Consider the following 18,817-nt stretch of genomic DNA (forward strand, 5'->3'; position numbering starts at 1 on the left):
CTATCAGCCATTGTGGAAGTAATACCAGTATCAATATTCACTCAAAGCAATAGTAATAAGCAATAATATGATATTAAGCAAGGCGGTTCACAAATTAAATCGATGATGATGATTGTTGATGGTTGTTTAGTAGTATTAAGTGTAGCAAATGGATAGCGCTGCGTTGATGGTGATGGTGGTGATCCTATTGATGAACTGGTTTAAATAGAATCGTCAATAAAATCAATGGTTTTCAATTACTTTTCTTTATCAAAAAAAAACAAATTTGATTTTAAAGCCCTAATAAAAATGGATTACGTAAGTGCTGTATTAATCATTACATAATCCATTTTTCATTTTTCAATATTTAAATAAAAAAAAATTTTCATTTCAAACTTTTAACAAAACAAAACTATCAGAACAACTATCAGAGTATCAACAACTAGAACAATCACAACTATTAAAGTATGTCTCTCTCTTAACCAACACACACCCCAATTCATCTGATGAAAACCTTGACAACAACAACTTGAATTTCTTCATCCGAACAGGACCATGTGGAACCAAATCATAGCTTTTTAACCCTGATTATAATTGGATATAGTGTGTGGTAATTGTCATCGTGAATAACACTAACAAGTAGAATAGTATATATAATATAGTAATATATAATAGTGATTGCTGGTTGATTGATTGTAGAGTATCTTGTAATGAATATTTAACTTCTTATTCCTGTTATCTTTGTTTAGTATCTTTTGCTTAATATTTTTGTATGTATGTCTTGATGGTAGTATGTCTTTCGCGAATTTGTATATCATATTTCAAATTCTATGGGGCAAATTTGAGAATATACCTTATACAACAGCAAGAAGACGACAACTAGATCAACAACAGGATAATCCAGACTATATCACCAATGTCACTTAATGAACCTAGTGTTGATTTCCATTTGAAATTACAAGAAGGTTCTTTTAAAGTCCCATATGAAGCAATTAGGAAAAATTTCAAAAATGTTCAAAAATTAGATGAACGTCAATTTAAGAAAATTGATGAATTATTTAAAGATTTTAATCAAACAAATGATAAGAAGTTGAAATTAACAAAGCTAAAGCAAATCATTACAAACTTGAAACAATTTGAAAAAAAAATTCAATCAAAAACCAAGATTGAAAATGAATTAATTTCTAGGATCCAAGCAAGATTAAATAAGCTAAATGAATTAAATGATTTGAAAAATCAATCTCAAGAATCACCATCCCCCATTACCCAAGATAAATTATTAAATTGGTATAGAGATCAAACAAATTTATTAATTGCAGATTATTTATTAAAAAATTCACATTTAATTGAATCAAATCCAGGTTTAAAATTAATCAAAAACCTAAATTTTGAAAAATTAATTGATTTTGATATTATCTTGGTATCAAATAAAATATCAACTTCTATCTTGAATCAAGATTTATCAAATCTTGTTAATTGGATTGATGATAATAAATCTTATTTAAGAAAAATTAAATCAAATCTTGAGTTCCAAACAAGATTTCAACAATATATTGAATTAATTAAACAGGGGGATTTGATTAATGCTATCAAATTATTCCAAAATCATCTTTCATTTTTCACTCAAACAAATTTTAATGAAATTAAATCAGCATCAGGATTATTAATCTTTGCATCAAAAGCATCAAAAACTCAAGATCCAAATTTCCAAAAGTATAATTCATTATTATCTCCTAAACGTTATGAATATTTATCAAATTTATTCCTAGAAATTTATTATAAATTACATGGTATATCAAAAGATGATCCATTATTAATTTATTTATCATTAGGTATATCATCATTAAAAACAAGATCATGTAAATGTCCATCTCCTTCAACCCAACCCCAATCATTTGAATCAATCCTAAACAAAAAATTATCCCAATCTCATCCAACAACAACAACAAATAATTGTCCCGTGTGTTCCCTAGAGTTTAATCAATTAAGTTATCAATTACCTTATTCTCATAATGTTAAATCTTATTTATTTGAAAATCCTGTAATGTTACCAAATGGGAATATTTATGATCGGGAGAAATTATTGAATTATTCTAAAAATTTGACTATTTTGAGTGAGATGGAGGTTAAGGATCCTATGAGTACTGAAGTTTTTGAATTGGATGAATTGATTAGAATGTATCCAACATAGATTTGCGTTAGCAACATAGAGATAATTTGCTGAGCGTTAGCGATAGCAGATTATTTTGACAATAAAGTAGTTTGCTTCAGCAAATTATTTTGAGAAAGCTATACAATGATCTATACCATTAGCTAACTATTTATATATGAATTTTATGAAGTTTTATGAGAATTATCATGTAGAAGATTGAAGTACATTATATCGCTTTACATAACTACAAGTTCATAGTATAGGTTGAAAATAGGACAATCACATGTATTAAAACACAAGACAAGATAATCGTTTTGAAAACAATCGAATCCTGATCATTAAATGTTCAACTTATGATCCTGTATGGTATTTGTAATATACAGTATAATTCTATAATCCAAATTTGATCACATATTTAGTCATTCCGGAACCAAAAATGATTAACAGTCTATTCAACCAGAATCTACAGACTCATTAGTACGAACCTATTGGGTCATATAAACTTTTTTAGAAAACCACATATCAACAGCTTAGCAGTTTAATGCTGTATAGATTACCCCTTTGACGTTGAGAAGTCAAGTTGTTGATCAAATTAATTCAAAGAAAAACTTGGGATAAAACTTCGCGAACGTGATATTTAATAGCAAATTAGCTGAAAGCTGTCATACAATCATACAATAAGTACAAAAGAATAATCAGGGACAGCAATTTATTTCGAAAGACATGTATTTAAAGGCATACCATGAGCTATGAAATGACATATACACTATTGGCTTGATCTCATTTATCTATGAGGTTTAAGATGTCGATCTATGAAGTATATTATAAAGTTTCATGAGATTATTCATGTAGTTTATGTAGAATCAATATCATATATAATCTAGTACTTTATATCGATTGTTACGTTACTGCTACAAGTTCATAATATAGGGTTCAAAAATATTTAATTAATCACAAATATCAAACATAAGACAAGATAATCGTTTCATCATATTCAAAAACAATCGAATCTTGATCATTAAATGTTCAATTTTTGTAGATTTTGATGGTATAGTTTTCTAATCCAAAACTAAGCTAGCTCTTGTGATGAGAGTTTTGTTTATTAGTGATCAGAACTATAATAGATTGTGCAAAAGCAAGCCAATTAAATTCGATGTAATATGAGAATATCAATAAAATCGTGGATAACCACCACTGGATACTAGGTGAAATAAGCAAAGAATACAATTTATCAATCACTCGTGCCAAAAAACAAATCACAAATCAAGTGCATTTTAGGTTTGATCAATTTCGAGGTTCATGATCCCTTGTTTTCTTAATATTCAAATTAGACAGCCCTGTTGATGAAAATTTTAATTTTTTTTCACTAGTGTCGAGTACAACTTCAAAATAATTCGCGAATTCCTTGAATATGTAATAACCTTTTTAAATCATAATTTGCGTTAGCATTAATTATTTTGATATTTTGAGAGCTATGGATCATAATCTATATAACCATAATTAGCTTAATATATGTATATATATCGTATGAAGTTTCAAGAGATTCATTGTAAAAGATTCAGTAGCTTCATATCGCTTTACACGTAGTACTACAATTGTTCATATAGTTGTTCAAAAATATATTAAAGAATCACGTATAAACACAAGACAAGATAATCGTTTTGAAAAACGACCGAATCTTGATCATTGAATGTTCATTTGTAGATCCTGGTTGTATAGTTTTCTAATCTAAAACCAATAACTCCTTGGTGAAAATGAGTATTGTTTCTTGATGATTATTAACTATGATAAACTGTGGTCTTCTTTGGGAACATTATTAGATATTCACCAGATGTAGTAAACGACTTAGTGTTCTATTACTTGTACATAATCAAAGATCTAGAGTTGAAAATTACCACCCCATTAAACAAAAGTTAACAGAAGTTAATTACAAATTTTTGAAAATTGAAATATTAAAAAAAAATTTAAAAGAATTCGCGAATAGATATAAAAATTAAAACCTTTCAAATTACTATTATAAATTACTTCTCAATAAACACCAAAGTCAAAACACACAACTCACCATGTCTGAAGATGCTCCTGCTGTTTGTGAAACATGTCTAGGTCCAAATCCATATTTAAGAATGACAAGAGAGAAAAATGGACTTGAATGTAAACTATGTACAAGACCTTTTGATGTTTATAAATGGTTCCCAATTAAAAATGGTTCTGTCAAGAAAACAATAATTTGTACAACTTGTTCTAAACAAAGAAATTGTTGTCAAAGTTGCTTAATGGATCTTACATATGGTATTCCAATCCAATTAAGAGATGCTGCCCTTAAAATGGCTGGTGTGGAAAATATATCAAATCAAGAACCTCAAAATGAAATTAGTAAATTATATGTTGCAAATAATCTTGAACAATTCCCCAAGATTGGTGGGGCTTCCATTACTTCAGATTCTGATAAAGCTAGAGAGATATTAACAAAATTAAGTATGGCTTCCAAGAATAAGATTGCACCAAAATCAATCAAAAATGAATCTTTACCTTCACATATAAATAAAATTGATGTTACCAAGATAATATCTAAATTACCATTAAATGGATCTACAACACCACCAAATGATACATCAATAACTACAATATTCATATTTGGTATTGATGATTCATTACCAGAATATAAAATTACAGATTTTTTCGAAAATTTAAACCTCAAGATTAAAAATTTTAATTGTCAACATAAATCAAAAGCTGGTTTCTTGACATTTCAAACAAGATCTGATGCTGAAAAGGCAATGTCACAAATTCAATCACCACAACCTGGAAAACCTGGTCTTTTGGTTATTGAAAATATTCCATTAAGAATTACTTGGGGTAAAGAACGTTCTTTAGGTAATTCAAATTTAGAAAAATTAAAAATTGGTTCAATTATATCAAAATTTATAAAGAAGTTGTCAACAAATGGTGATAATAAATCTAGTTTATCTTTACAAATTGAGAATGGTAATAAAGATAGTAATAAAATTAATAATAAGAAGAAACAAAAAATTGAAACATCAAAATCTTATAAAGCATTATCAAAAGATTTTGAATTATAATCAACTAATTGAGAACTCTATATAGAAATTTAATGAATGTTATGAATAATTTTAATAGTTTGTAGTAGTAGTATTAATCTCGGTACACCCACTACATCACCAACTTTTTTCAAAAACTGAAGGCAAATGATACATAGATCTATACCAACTCTTGAACTAAATCAAGCAAGAAGTTTAACTAGAAAAGAGAGAGCAGAATGTCAACATATGAAGGTGAGTAGAATGATTTAGTTTATCTAGGCTTGTTCACTTTACTAATAAATCTCAAAGAGGAACACAATACAACAAATACCACACAAAATAATAACAATACACAAGAATCAAGAACTCATGAAACATTAACTAGTCACTTGGAACAATTTCTTTCAGGTTCCACCACAGATACCACATCACATCAATCACAACAATCACAAATTGAACTACTTACAACTGCATTACGTTCATTAAATAATGGTTCATTTGGTGATGAATTATTACAACAATTAAACTCCGAAAAGGATATTCAAGGTGTATCTGATGAATTCATAGATTCTTTAGATAGAGTCTCTAAAAAACAATTAAAATCTGATCAAACTTGTTCCATATGTACAAATGATTTTTTGGATGATCCTCATCCTTTAGTTGTTAAATTACCTTGTCAAGGGAATCATAAATTTGATTTAGAATGTATTTCTCCATGGTTAAAAGTTCATTCAACTTGTCCCTTGTGTCGTAAAGACTTATTACAAAAGAAGAAATTTGATGATTTACCTGAAGATGAAGAAGAAATTGAAGAGGATTGGGATATGTATGGATAGACAACTACTAGACCATTTTTCATAACTATATATATACATGCATTCATTTTAATTTACAAAACTATTTAAATCTATTTCTCAATTTTTGGTTGTGATTTATCTGTTATTTGATCTTTATTATTTGTTAAATGTTGTTTGAAAACTGGATCTTTTAATAATTCTTCAACCTTCTTTCTAACTTCTGCATCTTCAGTTTGTGTAGCTTCATAACGAATAGCATCATCAATAGTTTCTTGACCTGGTGTTTTATCTAATTCTTCCAAAAATTCTAAAGATTCTTGTTGATAACTTTGAACTTTAATACCAAGACCTGGCATTGAATGTTTTCTAAAAAATGAAACTAATAAATCAATAACTTCTGGATTTGAATCATAACATTTAATAATTCTACCATGTGTTATTCTTTCATAATTTTCTTTTGTCTTAGCATGAACGAAAGGAGCTTTAATCACAGTCCATCTTTCTCTTTTTTTAGGTTTTGGTGTTACACCACTAATTGGAATTTTTAAATAATATGCAGCTCTTGAAATAAAATCACCATAAAATTCAACATCTAAATAATCATAAGAACGTAATTCAATAGTAGCCACAAGATTACCATGTGTTTGTTCATGTCTAATTGGTGCATAATAATTTAATTCAACATTAATTGGAAATGGTCTACCATATGATGGAGCTTCTCTTTCTTTAGTGAAAACTTGAGGATTATATGGAATTTTGGTTGGTTTAGTTAATGGACCTTTCCCTGTGATAGCGTTCCCTGGTGCTGCCAAACGACTACTCGTACTAAATGAACGTATACTTTGTCTCAACATCTTGACCTCTGTGAACCCTTTATTTCTTTATTTCTTTATTGATTTCAACTTTTCAAGTATTTAAAATTGATTTTTTTCAACAACATTAAAAATTCCGATTTTGATTTTGGTCGGAACTTACTCTTTTCAGCGACTCATCATAAAGTTTCAAAAAAAAAATTAAATTAATTTGGAAGGAAATGTCAGAATTTAGATAGAAACAGAGATAGAAACAAAGGATAGAAGAGGAAAAGGTGTGGCAAGATGGGTAAAAGTAGTAAGGATAAGAGAGATTTGTACTACAGAAAAGCCAAAGAAGAAGGTTGGAGAGCTAGATCTGCTTTCAAACTATTACAATTAAATGATCAATTCCAATTGTTTAAAGGTGTTAGAAGAGTTGTTGATTTATGTGCAGCTCCAGGTTCATGGTCCCAAGTGCTTTCAAGAGAATTATTTGAAAAAAATCAATATACCGCAAATGACGAGATCCCACCAAAAATCGTTGCAGTGGATTTACAACCAATGGCACCAATTGATGGTGTTACAACATTACAAGCTGATATTACACATCCAAAAACTTTAAGTAAAATTTTAGAAATCTTTGGTGGTGAACCTGCAGATTTTGTTTGTAGTGATGGTGCACCAGATGTTACAGGTTTACATGATTTAGATGAATATATTCAAGCTCAATTAATTCTTGCTGCATTACAATTAACTACATGTTTATTAAGACCTGGTGGTACATTTGTTGCAAAGATATTCAGAGGTAGAGATATTGATTTAATGTATTCACAATTAGGTTATCTTTTTGAAAAAGTTATTTGTGCAAAACCAAGATCTTCAAGAGGTACTTCATTAGAAGCTTTTATAGTATGCTTAGGTTATAAACCAAGTTCTCATTGGAAACCAACTTTGGATCCAAATGTTTCAACTGAAGATTTTTTCAAAGGTGCAAATATTGGTAGATATGAATTAAAAGATGATTTAACTTATGAAGAAGAAAAAAGAAATGTTGCTCCTTTCATTGCTTGTGGTGATTTATCAAGTTATGATTCAGATGCAACTTATACTATAGAATCTAATGTTGATAGAATTTCTTTAGATCCTGTACAAAGTCCAACTGCTCCACCTTATAAAAAAGCTATAGAGAAGAAAAGAAATGGTGAGATTAAAAGATGAATTGTTGTTGGTGTTTTTGCTTGTTTGTATATTATTTATTAATCTTTTGTATATTAGAAGCATATTAATTTGCATTGAAATATAAAGGCTAATTAGAATTTGGGAATTGAAATGGGTGTAGATTTTGAGAGTAATATATTTAGTGTATTGCTACATAAAGTCTTTGATAAAAATAAGTTATATATTCAAGATTGTTCCAATGAGTGAAAAAACTAATCCATACTCCAAGCATATGGACTTTTATTTCTTAATGTTTCACCATATTTATAAAATAAAAATGGGAAAGGAATCATAGCTAATGTTGCAAATGCTAAAATTGATCCACCCCAATTGACACCACAAGCTTCATACATTTGTAATCCAAATAATGGGAATACACCAGACATAACACTTCTAACTAAACTATTACAAGCCATAGCACTTGCTGAATATAATCTATAAGCATCAGCTGTATATCCAAAAATACCTTGGAAAATTAAACTTATACCAATACCAAAGATTGCAGTTCCAACCATTGAACCTATCCAATGTAATTTGGAGAAACAAGTCCATGCAAATATGAAAAGTCCAATAGGTGAAAATATAGATCCAACCATTAAAGGATATAATCTTAATTCTGACCTTGGTTTACCACTTGAATTATAAATTGATTGAAATTTTGGTGCAGTTGCACCACCAATAATCATACCAACCATCATACCTAAAAATGATAAACCTTGACCAATCTTGGAGAATTGGAAAACTTTATCAAAAATATATGGGAAAGCAACGAAAAATAAATAAAGAATAGCTAAAAGAAGACCTGAATAAAAACATAAAACTGCCATCATTCTATCTTGAATTAATAACATGAATGGTCTCTTTGCAGAAAATAATACCGCTGAGAAAACAGATTGTTCCCTTTGCATGATTTCTAATGGAGCATAATAATTATCATCACCAGTTTCAGCTCTTTTTCTTTTAGCTTTCTTAATTAATAAAACTGGAACATAAGTTTCAGGAACGAAAACCAAGATTAATAAAAGCATAACTGTACTATAAATCAACATTATGTAAAAAGTCCATCTCCAATATAAATTCTCATTAATTACTGCACTAATTAAAGGACCTAATGATGGACCTAAAAATGGAGATATTGAAAAAAGAGTTAATGGTGCACCAATTTCTTCCTTATTAAATTGATCTGTAAAAGTACCACCAGCAACTGATAAAAATGCAGAACCAAAAAAACCACTACAAAATCTACCAAATAATAATCCACCAAAATTTGGAGAAAATGCAGTTAAGATTTGGAAAACACAACATAATGAAAGTCCAAATATATATGTTAATTTCCTACCATAAAATTCAGAAATTGGACTTAAAAACAATGGACCAAACCCAACACCAAAAATGTATAAACTAATACCCAATATACTAACTTCACGACTAATACCAAAATGATTAATTATATGTTCTGATGCCATTGACCAACATGATGAAAGCATAGTAACACAAATTGAAGTACATGAAAGAATAAAACTAATAAACCATTTTCTAGTTAATGACATTGATTCATTAATATTCTCTTGATCATCTTTACCATCAAAAACAACTTCATACTTCTTTTCGTCATCTATTGACACATTCTGACTAATAGAATGCCTAGAAATTGATTGAATATCAGCCTCATCAGGCAGGTACGAAACCATTGATTCACTCATTATCGAAACTTAATCTCTTTAAATTTATACACTATACACTTCCAGATTTCTTGTTTCATATACATTCGATATGGATCGATTAACACAATTAGAACATCTTGAAATCATTCTCCAAAACAAATAAATATCGGAAGCAACTAATATATATATCTGATCATTAGTGGTTATTTCAACTGGAATTTTTGAAAAGACATTAATAATACACTTTAATTTTTTTTGTTTCAATGTTTGTATATATACATGATTATTAATTATATTTCAACGGCCGCGATTATAACTTCGGTACTCAGTACCTAATTTGGATTTTTATTTTCCCGGTATATAAAACTGTTGATTATTGTGGAGATCATATTTTGTAGAACATTACAAATACAAATACGATTTTAGTACAGAGACTCGTGCGAATATTGGATAAATCAATAGGGTATCATGGTTTAGTTTAAAACGTGGTTTCAATTCAATTGATCGAATTGTTATATTTTAAGAATTTTGCATTATCATTAAGTTTCCAATATGAATTATAATGCGTTTTTATGTATAAAGAGACAACATAATGGCCCTCAATCAACCAATTTGATGTACTATGATATGCTTTCCAAAAGGTAACGTTTTCTTGGCTTTCAACTTTTCTTTGAGATTCTTCAAATAGAGTCGTTTGGCTAACTCTTATTACAAAATTAATGTACATCAAACTCTTAATATTTGTTATAAAGACTCAAATTTCAGGCTTATAATACATCATTCTCAGGAGTTTTGAATTCATTCATCAAAAGATTCAAGCTGAAATTTAAATTTATTCTCTTCGAATGTTAATATTGTTAATCGGAATTCGGTGTTGGTTTTATTTGCATATATTGGACATTCAAGGGATAATGATAGAGCTAAACATGTTTCATATAGTTTGTTGTTCCAATAGCCTCCAACAAATATGAATACCCATAATAGTTTACTATCAACCTTTTGATCTCTGATATTCTTATAGTGTTTTTTGCCATTAACTTTCATATTATAATGCTTATATATTTATTTGCCCACGACTGATACCTGATACCACATACTCCACAAGCTAAGTATATACTTTGGCATTATAACACTTTAGCTGATACATTAATATACTCATTAATAGTATACTATTATCCTTGGAGTTGATATTTTTATTATTTATGAGTCTGTAAAACTTGTAGTCTATATGTGATTACATAATCAATAATATTAAAAATGCCTCTAAAACAACATCAAAGAAGTGAAATAGTATTCCAAAAAAATTAATAATTACCTATTAATTGTCCTCTATCTATCAATGGTAATTTTGAATGATTTGAAGAGGTTTAAAAATTCAAGTTTTTCAATTTAGGAAATAAAGGTAACCTTGAAATTCTTTATTTAAATTTAAAATTGAGCATTTTGAAAATATCAAAAATTTCAAAGCTTGAATTCGAGCACAAAAACAAATGGAGCGTAATACTACAGTCTCATATACCATTTTAGAGTATAATTTGTTTATTTAAATAACAAAATATACTATAATATTGATGGTTATAGTTTCAGCCTATAATTTTTAAATTTAATTAAAGAAAAACGCGGTTATATGCACATATATGGTACTCTTAGGCAATAATATGTAAATATTCGAGCAGTTATGTGCAGATACGCTGTCTATGCAGAAGTTATGCACAACTTAAAAGCATAAAAACCTTGAATTTACTATAATTGAAGGGTATATAAACTATTATACAATGGATCTTAAATATTTGGTTTTAATATGGATCTAAGTGTTGTTCATTAACTCATTATGATATTATCACAAAAAATTGAGTTTACCTGTTAAGGCTTTGCAATTTAGAATATTTAGAGGATTCCAGTTGCTAGGCTTAGACAATTAAGAAAGGATCCTGATGGAGTACCAATTCTGTCAAGAATATTCAATTTTTATTATATTGGTCTAATCATAGATCTTATATATATTTGATGTATTCATAAATCTTCTGAACTAGTACTGCTTATACTTTAAAAAATATAATTTACTTTCATCAGTAGGTTGTTATGAAATATTTCGGAATATAAACATAACTACCCGTCAATTTATTCAAGTACATGATCAGTTATTGAATTAATTACAGATTGTCAAGTATTAATCTATAAGGACAAGTATATCCAAGAGTAAATAAAATGAGATGACTGATCATTACATATGTATCATGAAGAATAACACAAAATGATCAATTCTTAATTACATGTTATTTTCAATCTTGAATCACATAAAAGGTTTCATTGATTGAGCAAAGACAAAGAATCATTATGAATTCACTTATATAGACATTTTATCTTCAATTTGAATTTGAATCTTGAGCAAAGGTTTTAACGTTAATATCACAGTTGTCTAGATACTCATACAACTCATACATAATTATGAATAGTTATTAATAATTAATAATTAACCCGCGATTATTTACCCTGTTGAGAAATTCATACGTATATAAAGTACTCCAGATCTTTAAATTGCTTAAAATCTCGAATACTTAATCTACAATGTTATTTTAACATAAAGTAATAATTATTCATTCATCATTGCTAATCAATAGACATTTTTATATCAATAAGAGATCTAAAAAGACAAAACTTATTGTCTTGAGTTAATAATATCAACAAATTCTGGTTTTAATGAAGCACCACCAACTAAGAACCCATCAACATCGGCTTTATCTTTAAAAGTTGGTGCATTTTTACCATTAGCAGAACCACCATATAAGATTCTAATAGAATCAGCAACTTCTTGACCTAATTCTTTTGCTAAATAATCTCTAATTGATTTATGAGTTTCTTGAGCATCTTCTGGAGTAGCAGCTAAACCAGTACCAATAGCCCAAACTGGTTCATAAGCAATAACAACGTTAGTCCAATCTTTAACCAAGTTTAAAGCGGCTTTTAATTGTCTTTGGTTAACTGAATCAGTAATACCAGATTTTCTTTCTTCTAAAGTTTCACCAATACAGAAAATAACTTTTAAACCTTGATCAAGAGCAAATTTTGTCTTTTCAGCAATGAATTCATCAGATTCTTTAAAAATAGTTCTTCTTTCAGAATGACCTAATAAAACCCAAGTAGCACCAACATCTTTAACTTGTTCAACAGAAATTTCACCAGTATAAGCACCTGAACCTTTAGTATAAGCATTTTGAGCAGAAACTTCAACTTGTTTAGATTTAACTAAAGAAACAGCATATTCTAAATAAGTTGAAGGTGGAGCAATGACAACTTCAGTGTTTGGATCTAATTGAGCAGTGTTTAATCTTTCAACAATTTCTTTGATAGATTGTTTAGAACCGTTTAATTTGAAATTACCACCAACGAAGAATTGACGAGCCTGGATATCTGTTAGTAAGTCAATTCCATGAATAATAAACAATCATACTCACCATTTTGTATGTTTATTTGTATATAATTGAATTGATCAAATAAAGACAATGGAAAGTAAGAAACGATCAGAATTTGTGGATTTCAACCCTTTTAAATAAATAAATGTGGAAAATCCGTCGAACCATCACCTTTTTCATTGCCAAAATCGGTAAGGACAGCACTTTGGGGAAAACCACGTAATGTCATAAAAGTTAATTATGGGGTGTTTTTATGGGATTATTTTGTTTATTTTTAATTAATAAAGATATTATATTATCAATTGAATTGAGAGGATTCCAATGGTGGTATTCCCATGTCAATTGGACCACTATGTGGTGAGTTAGACCGAGAAATTCCCAATGTTTCTACTTTTGTTGATCTTCTTGATCCGACAGGTGATGTCCCGGGTTTTATTTGTTACATAGATTCAAACCAACGCCATGAATATAAATAAATGAGAGACTATACAATATACAATTATTTTGCAGGTCTCATAAACAATTCTTTTAATTTTCTCTCTTTTTCTCGTTGAGCTTGTTGAGTTTCTTTATTTAAATCTGAATTTTGGAAAGTCATATCTGTATAACTATTTGAATTTTTCAAAACTTCATTCTTCATTTCTTTTCTATAATCTTTTTGATCTTCTGCATCATCATCTTCCCATTTAGATAATTTTGTTAATAATTTATAACGTTCAGTCTCCATATTCTTCTCCATAATTAAAAATTGACAATGTCCAACGTTTTTTAAACTTTCAAATTCTTCATAAGTCCATCTATACCATTTCATTAAAAAGACTCTTGCCCAAATCCCATGAGTCACAAGGACAAGCACAGAGGGAAATTTATCACTATTAAATTGTCTAAATAAAGTTTCATTAAATCCTGCACATCTATCATAAACATCAGCTGCACTTTCTCCATAAGGAATTCTATAGAAAAAATGTCCATAATGAGCTCTTTCTTGCCAAATCATTTCCATTTCCTCGGCACTACTTTGGAAATTACCAAAATCTTGTTCTCTCATTCTTGGTTCTTCATGAATTTTATAACTTATATTACGATTTTTAATACCATTAACTAATCCATCTAAAGTTTGTCTTGTACGTTTATATGGTGATGTATAAAATAATACTGAATCTTCCTCTGTAATCATAGAATTCAATTTTTCACCTGCTAACTGTGCTTGTTTATGACCTCTTTCTGTTAATATGACTTTATGATTTGGTACATATCTATTTACTGATTTATCACAATTTCCTTCACTTTCTCCATGTCTTATTAGGATGATTAACTGAGCGAAAAAACGTTAGTTTTTGAGCTGGAAAACACAGACAAATACATATAATATCACTTACTCTTGGTCTTCCCATTTTCTATCTATATCTTTGTATCTTTTATCAGTATTTCTACTAAATTTGTTGCTTTTCTTGTTTATTCAAAATGTCAAAAAATGGTTTGATTTTGAATACTTTTTCTTTTTTTTTCACTTTTCGCGTATACAAAAATACAAATTTAATACTCAGAACATGAAAAGAACCAAAAATACATACAAAACACAAACAAAACAAACACCAAGATGATACTAAATTTAACTCCATTTGATATTGACTATGAAGAAGTCACCAGTAATATAGGAACAATGATTTGTAAGAATAAGTTACAAAACTTGGGTCCAGAAGCTGAAGAATTCTTAAAAGTGATTAAATCATTTGAACAAAATCATTTAAATTCAACTTCAAGTACAATGTTGGTGAAGAATCATAATAAATCTTCACCAATCAGTAATGATATGAAAAATGAAGGAATTATACATAGACAATTTCAATCATTAAAATGTAAACTGTGTAGAAGGGAATGTATTGTTGTTTATGTTTCAATTTTTGATAATAATACTTATCGAGTTAAAGTTGATACAAGATCAAATGCTAAAAATCTATGTCAAAGTTTGGAAAGTAATAAGGAAAATGAAGTTATAGAGTTAAACGAAATCATAGAGACAAAGGAAAAGGAAAAAGAACCAGAAAAGGAAAAAGTAAATGAAAATGAAAAGTTATCGGAAAAGGACTTGGAAAAGGAAAAGAAATTGGAAAGGCAAAAAGCTTTAAAAGCTTTAAAAGATGATGAATCTATCACAAATAAAATAAAATATTGTAAACCAATTGCTGAAGAAATTGTGAATGGTATTATTCATGCTTTTGGTCAAAATCCAGATAAAGATTTTAAAGAATTGAGGGTTAATCTTGCATTAAATGAATTGTTAAATTTTTATGATTCAATTAAAGCTGAACAACGTAAAAAAGCTTTAGATAAAGATAAACAAGATCAAGTTTTAAAGAAAAGAACTAAAACATCAAGTGAACAAAATGAAGAATCTAATGATGATTCAAATAAAAGAATAAAAATTGAAGAAGATTTTATAATTCCAGATAATTAGTGTATATTCTATAGTTTAAGTTTGTAAATATATGTTTTTATATATAAACCATACGATATTTGAATAAACTACGAAAGGAAATCATACATATGCTAATTTACATTTAAAGCCATCTATAAACTTATTATCTGTGATCTTAACCTATTTATATAGGGCTTATGGTCTTATTGATGAATCAGTTAAAAATTGAGTTAAAACTTGTTGTTGAACATCTTCACTTGTATAATTTATACCACCAGTAATTGGTAACCATTCTTGTAAAGTTAATTCATTTGAATTTTGATTTTTTTTCTTATATTGTTGATAATAAAAATTACTTAATTCATCAACATTTTCAATTAAATTTTCAACACTTTGTTCTGTAATTTTTGTTTTATTTGAACTTGTTGATAATTGATCAGTCTTATTGAAATGTGTTGAACCTAAACCGGCTAAATATAATGAAATTAAATGATTATTATGAATTTGAATTGGAATTTCCTCCAAGATATTATCAAATGTTAAACCAATTTCATTAATTGATTCAATTTTATAATCATTTTTAATGAAAACTTTAATAAATGCTTCACTTAATCTAAAAGCTCTTAAACTTAAAACACCATATCTTGCCTTGGAAGAATCATGAATTAATAAAAATGAATTATTATTTTTCAATTGAATCGAGGCTAAACTATCCAAGACATATTCATTAATAAAATTCCCATTTTGTGAAGATTGATACCATCCCAAGTTGGAAACAGCACTCTTGGTTTCTTTAAAATGATTTAATAAATCATCTTGAAATCTAACATTATGTCTTATACGTAATGGTGTACCATCTTCATTTGTATATGGGAATGAATATGATTGTGTGATTTTAATTAAACCAGTTTGTAAATCAACACCTAATAATGGACCTGCAACGGTTTGAGGATAGTTTTCAGCAGCGTGTTTAACAATTTTCAAAGCAACCTGGTGGTGTTAGTATAGATCTTCAATATCAATATCATATTCAACATACACTTGATTCTAATTGGATTGATTCCACTGTTGGTTTAACGTATTCTTTTCTGGAAAAAACGGTGTTAGTAATCCTTATATCCCTCTAGTTAATCACCACTAATGCACATACGATTGAGACATCTTTTCCTAGGTAAATAATCACAATTATCAATATCAAAAACCACCTTTTCCAATGCTTTTTTAATGATTTTTTTTAAAAGTGTTGAAAAAAAAAAGAATGATAGTCGGAATTGGAAACCAAAATCACGTGTAAAATCCTTTGAATTTCGAGGGCGCCATGTCATCGACAAAAAAAAAATTAAAAAATCAAAAAATCATCGACTTTTCCAATCAAATTTATACCAAAAAACCATCAAAACTTCCAATTAATTAACAATGTCTGATCAAGTTGCTGAAGCGGTTGGTAAACTTCACTTAGATGAAGTCACCGGTGAACAAGTTTCCAAATCTGAATTGAAAAAAAGACAAAAACAACGTCAAAAAGAAGCTGAAAAAGCTGAAAAAGCTGCAAAAGCTCCACCAAAACCTGTTTCTCAAAAAAAAAAAGTTGATTCAGATTTAACTCCAAATCAATTCCATGAAATTAGATCAAGACAAATTGATGAATTAAGAAAATCTCAAAATCCAAATCCTTATCCTCATAAATTTGAAGTTTCTCATCCTTTGAAAAAAATTTTAGAATTATATAAAGATTTAAAAAGAGGTGAAACCCTAAGAGATGTTGAAGTTTCAGTTGCTGGTAGAGTTCATGCTAAAAGAGAATCTGGTTCAAAATTAAAATTTTATGTCTTAAGATCTGATGGTGTTCAAATTCAAATTATGGCTCAAGCTCAAGATTCAATTGAAAATTTTGAAGAATCTCATGAATTATTGAAAAGAGGTGATATTATTGGTGTTGTTGGTTATCCTGGTAGAACTGAACCTAAAAAAGGTGGTGAAGGTGAATTATCAATTTTCGCTAAAAGAGTTCAATTATTAACTCCATGTTTACATATGTTACCAACTGATCATTTTGGGTTTAAAGATCAAGAAGCAAGATATAGAAAACGTTATTTAGATTTAATTGTTAATAATTCTACAAGAGATCGTTTCATTACAAGATCTAAGATTATTAGTTATATTAGATCATTCTTAGATAATAGAGATTTTATTGAAGTTGAAACTCCAATGATGAATGTTATTGCCGGGGGTGCTACTGCTAAACCTTTCATTACTCATCATAATGAATTAAATATGGATATGTATATGCGTATTGCACCAGAATTATTCTTGAAAGAATTAGTTGTTGGTGGTATGGATCGTGTTTATGAAATTGGTCGTCAATTTAGAAATGAAGGTATTGATATGACACATAATCCTGAATTTACAACATGTGAATTTTATCAAGCTTATGCAGATGTTTATGATTTAATGGATATGACTGAAGTTTTATTTAGTGAAATGGTTAAAACTGTTACTGGTGATTACAAGATTAAATATCATCCAGAAGGTCCAGAAGGTAAAGAATTAACTTTAGATTTTTCAAGACCATGGAAACGTGTTAATATGATTGAAGAATTAGAAAAATTATTTGATGTTAAATTCCCAGCTGGTGATCAATTACATACCAAAGAAACTGGTGAATTCTTAAAATCAATCTTAATTAAACATAAATTAGATTGTCCACCACCATTAACAAATGCTCGTATGTTAGATAAGTTAGTTGGTGAATTAGAAGATCAATGTATTAATCCAACATTTATCTATGGTCATCCACAAATGATGTCACCATTAGCTAAATCAAGTCGTGATATGCCAGGTTTATGTGAACGTTTTGAAGTTTTCGTTGCAACTAAAGAAATTTGTAATGCTTATACAGAATTAAATGATCCATTTGATCAAAGAGAAAGATTTGAAGAACAAGCTAGACAAAAAGATCAAGGTGATGATGAAGCTCAATTAGTTGATGAAACATTCTGTAATGCTTTAGAATATGGTTTACCACCAACTGGTGGTTGGGGTTGTGGTATTGATAGATTAGCTATGTTTTTAACTGATTCAAATACTATTAGAGAAGTTTTATTATTCCCAACTTTAAAACCTGATGATTCAGTTGTTCCATCAAAAACAGTTGCTTAGATGTAACTATGGTGTTTTTTTATAGTAGTTAGATATTTATATATTTGATCATATGTTTTTAAATAGAATTAAAATGTAGAATTAATATTTATTATATGCAGATAAAAACAGGAAACAAAAACACAATAAACACAATAAACGATTCATTAATCATAAAATGCAAACAAAAACCAAACCAATA

The 18,817-nt window shown here is 28.4% G+C and overlaps 11 protein-coding genes across 11 annotated transcripts; 6 read left to right on the forward strand and 5 right to left on the reverse strand.

Annotated features, from left to right (window-relative positions):
* Positions 1 to 895: 895 nt before the first annotated feature.
* Positions 896 to 2,170, forward strand: FYV10 (glucose-induced degradation complex subunit FYV10; the record flags this gene model as incomplete). The annotated part of the gene is made up of 1 exon (XM_011275505.1): positions 896 to 2,170. The coding sequence occupies one exon, from the start codon at positions 896 to 898 to the stop codon at positions 2,168 to 2,170; it is 1,275 nt and encodes a 424-aa protein (XP_011273807.1).
* Positions 2,171 to 4,194: 2,024 nt separating this feature from the next.
* ECM2 (Pre-mRNA-splicing factor ECM2) lies at positions 4,195 to 5,211 on the forward strand (the record flags this gene model as incomplete). Its single annotated transcript, XM_011275506.1, has 1 exon — positions 4,195 to 5,211. One exon carries the CDS (start codon positions 4,195 to 4,197, stop codon positions 5,209 to 5,211), a length of 1,017 nt encoding a protein of 338 aa, XP_011273808.1.
* Positions 5,212 to 5,418: 207 nt separating this feature from the next.
* Positions 5,419 to 6,008, forward strand: BN7_3845 (uncharacterized protein; the record flags this gene model as incomplete). The annotated part of the gene is made up of 2 exons (XM_011275507.1): positions 5,419 to 5,428; positions 5,581 to 6,008. 2 exons carry the CDS (start codon positions 5,419 to 5,421, stop codon positions 6,006 to 6,008), a joined length of 438 nt encoding a protein of 145 aa, XP_011273809.1.
* A 71-nt stretch (positions 6,009 to 6,079) lies between these two features.
* On the reverse strand, positions 6,080 to 6,823 carry RSM10 (mitochondrial 37S ribosomal protein uS10m; the record flags this gene model as incomplete). Its single annotated transcript, XM_011275508.1, has 1 exon — positions 6,080 to 6,823. The coding sequence occupies one exon, from the start codon at positions 6,821 to 6,823 to the stop codon at positions 6,080 to 6,082; it is 744 nt and encodes a 247-aa protein (XP_011273810.1).
* Positions 6,824 to 7,066: 243 nt separating this feature from the next.
* TRM7 (tRNA methyltransferase TRM7) lies at positions 7,067 to 7,981 on the forward strand (the record flags this gene model as incomplete). Its single annotated transcript, XM_011275509.1, has 1 exon — positions 7,067 to 7,981. One exon carries the CDS (start codon positions 7,067 to 7,069, stop codon positions 7,979 to 7,981), a length of 915 nt encoding a protein of 304 aa, XP_011273811.1.
* Positions 7,982 to 8,193: 212 nt separating this feature from the next.
* On the reverse strand, positions 8,194 to 9,684 carry BN7_3848 (MFS transporter; the record flags this gene model as incomplete). The annotated part of the gene is made up of 1 exon (XM_011275510.1): positions 8,194 to 9,684. One exon carries the CDS (start codon positions 9,682 to 9,684, stop codon positions 8,194 to 8,196), a length of 1,491 nt encoding a protein of 496 aa, XP_011273812.1.
* Positions 9,685 to 12,304: 2,620 nt separating this feature from the next.
* TPI1 (triose-phosphate isomerase TPI1) lies at positions 12,305 to 13,287 on the reverse strand (the record flags this gene model as incomplete). Its single annotated transcript, XM_011275511.1, has 2 exons — positions 12,305 to 13,056; positions 13,224 to 13,287. 2 exons carry the CDS (start codon positions 13,285 to 13,287, stop codon positions 12,305 to 12,307), a joined length of 816 nt encoding a protein of 271 aa, XP_011273813.1.
* A 270-nt stretch (positions 13,288 to 13,557) lies between these two features.
* On the reverse strand, positions 13,558 to 14,452 carry DET1 (acid phosphatase DET1; the record flags this gene model as incomplete). The annotated part of the gene is made up of 2 exons (XM_011275512.1): positions 13,558 to 14,373; positions 14,438 to 14,452. 2 exons carry the CDS (start codon positions 14,450 to 14,452, stop codon positions 13,558 to 13,560), a joined length of 831 nt encoding a protein of 276 aa, XP_011273814.1.
* A 206-nt stretch (positions 14,453 to 14,658) lies between these two features.
* Positions 14,659 to 15,516, forward strand: BN7_3851 (uncharacterized protein; the record flags this gene model as incomplete). Its single annotated transcript, XM_011275513.1, has 1 exon — positions 14,659 to 15,516. One exon carries the CDS (start codon positions 14,659 to 14,661, stop codon positions 15,514 to 15,516), a length of 858 nt encoding a protein of 285 aa, XP_011273815.1.
* A 156-nt stretch (positions 15,517 to 15,672) lies between these two features.
* On the reverse strand, positions 15,673 to 16,638 carry BN7_3852 (uncharacterized protein; the record flags this gene model as incomplete). Its single annotated transcript, XM_011275514.1, has 2 exons — positions 15,673 to 16,467; positions 16,624 to 16,638. 2 exons carry the CDS (start codon positions 16,636 to 16,638, stop codon positions 15,673 to 15,675), a joined length of 810 nt encoding a protein of 269 aa, XP_011273816.1.
* Positions 16,639 to 16,893: 255 nt separating this feature from the next.
* Positions 16,894 to 18,636, forward strand: KRS1 (lysine--tRNA ligase KRS1; the record flags this gene model as incomplete). The annotated part of the gene is made up of 1 exon (XM_011275515.1): positions 16,894 to 18,636. The coding sequence occupies one exon, from the start codon at positions 16,894 to 16,896 to the stop codon at positions 18,634 to 18,636; it is 1,743 nt and encodes a 580-aa protein (XP_011273817.1).
* Positions 18,637 to 18,817: the final 181 nt, after the last annotated feature.

The sequence above is a fragment of the Wickerhamomyces ciferrii genome, contig 00120, assembly GCF_000313485.1.
Source record: "Wickerhamomyces ciferrii WGS project CAIF00000000 data, strain NRRL Y-1031 F-60-10, contig 00120, whole genome shotgun sequence".
Taxonomy (NCBI): domain Eukaryota; kingdom Fungi; phylum Ascomycota; class Saccharomycetes; order Phaffomycetales; family Wickerhamomycetaceae; genus Hansenula; species Hansenula ciferrii.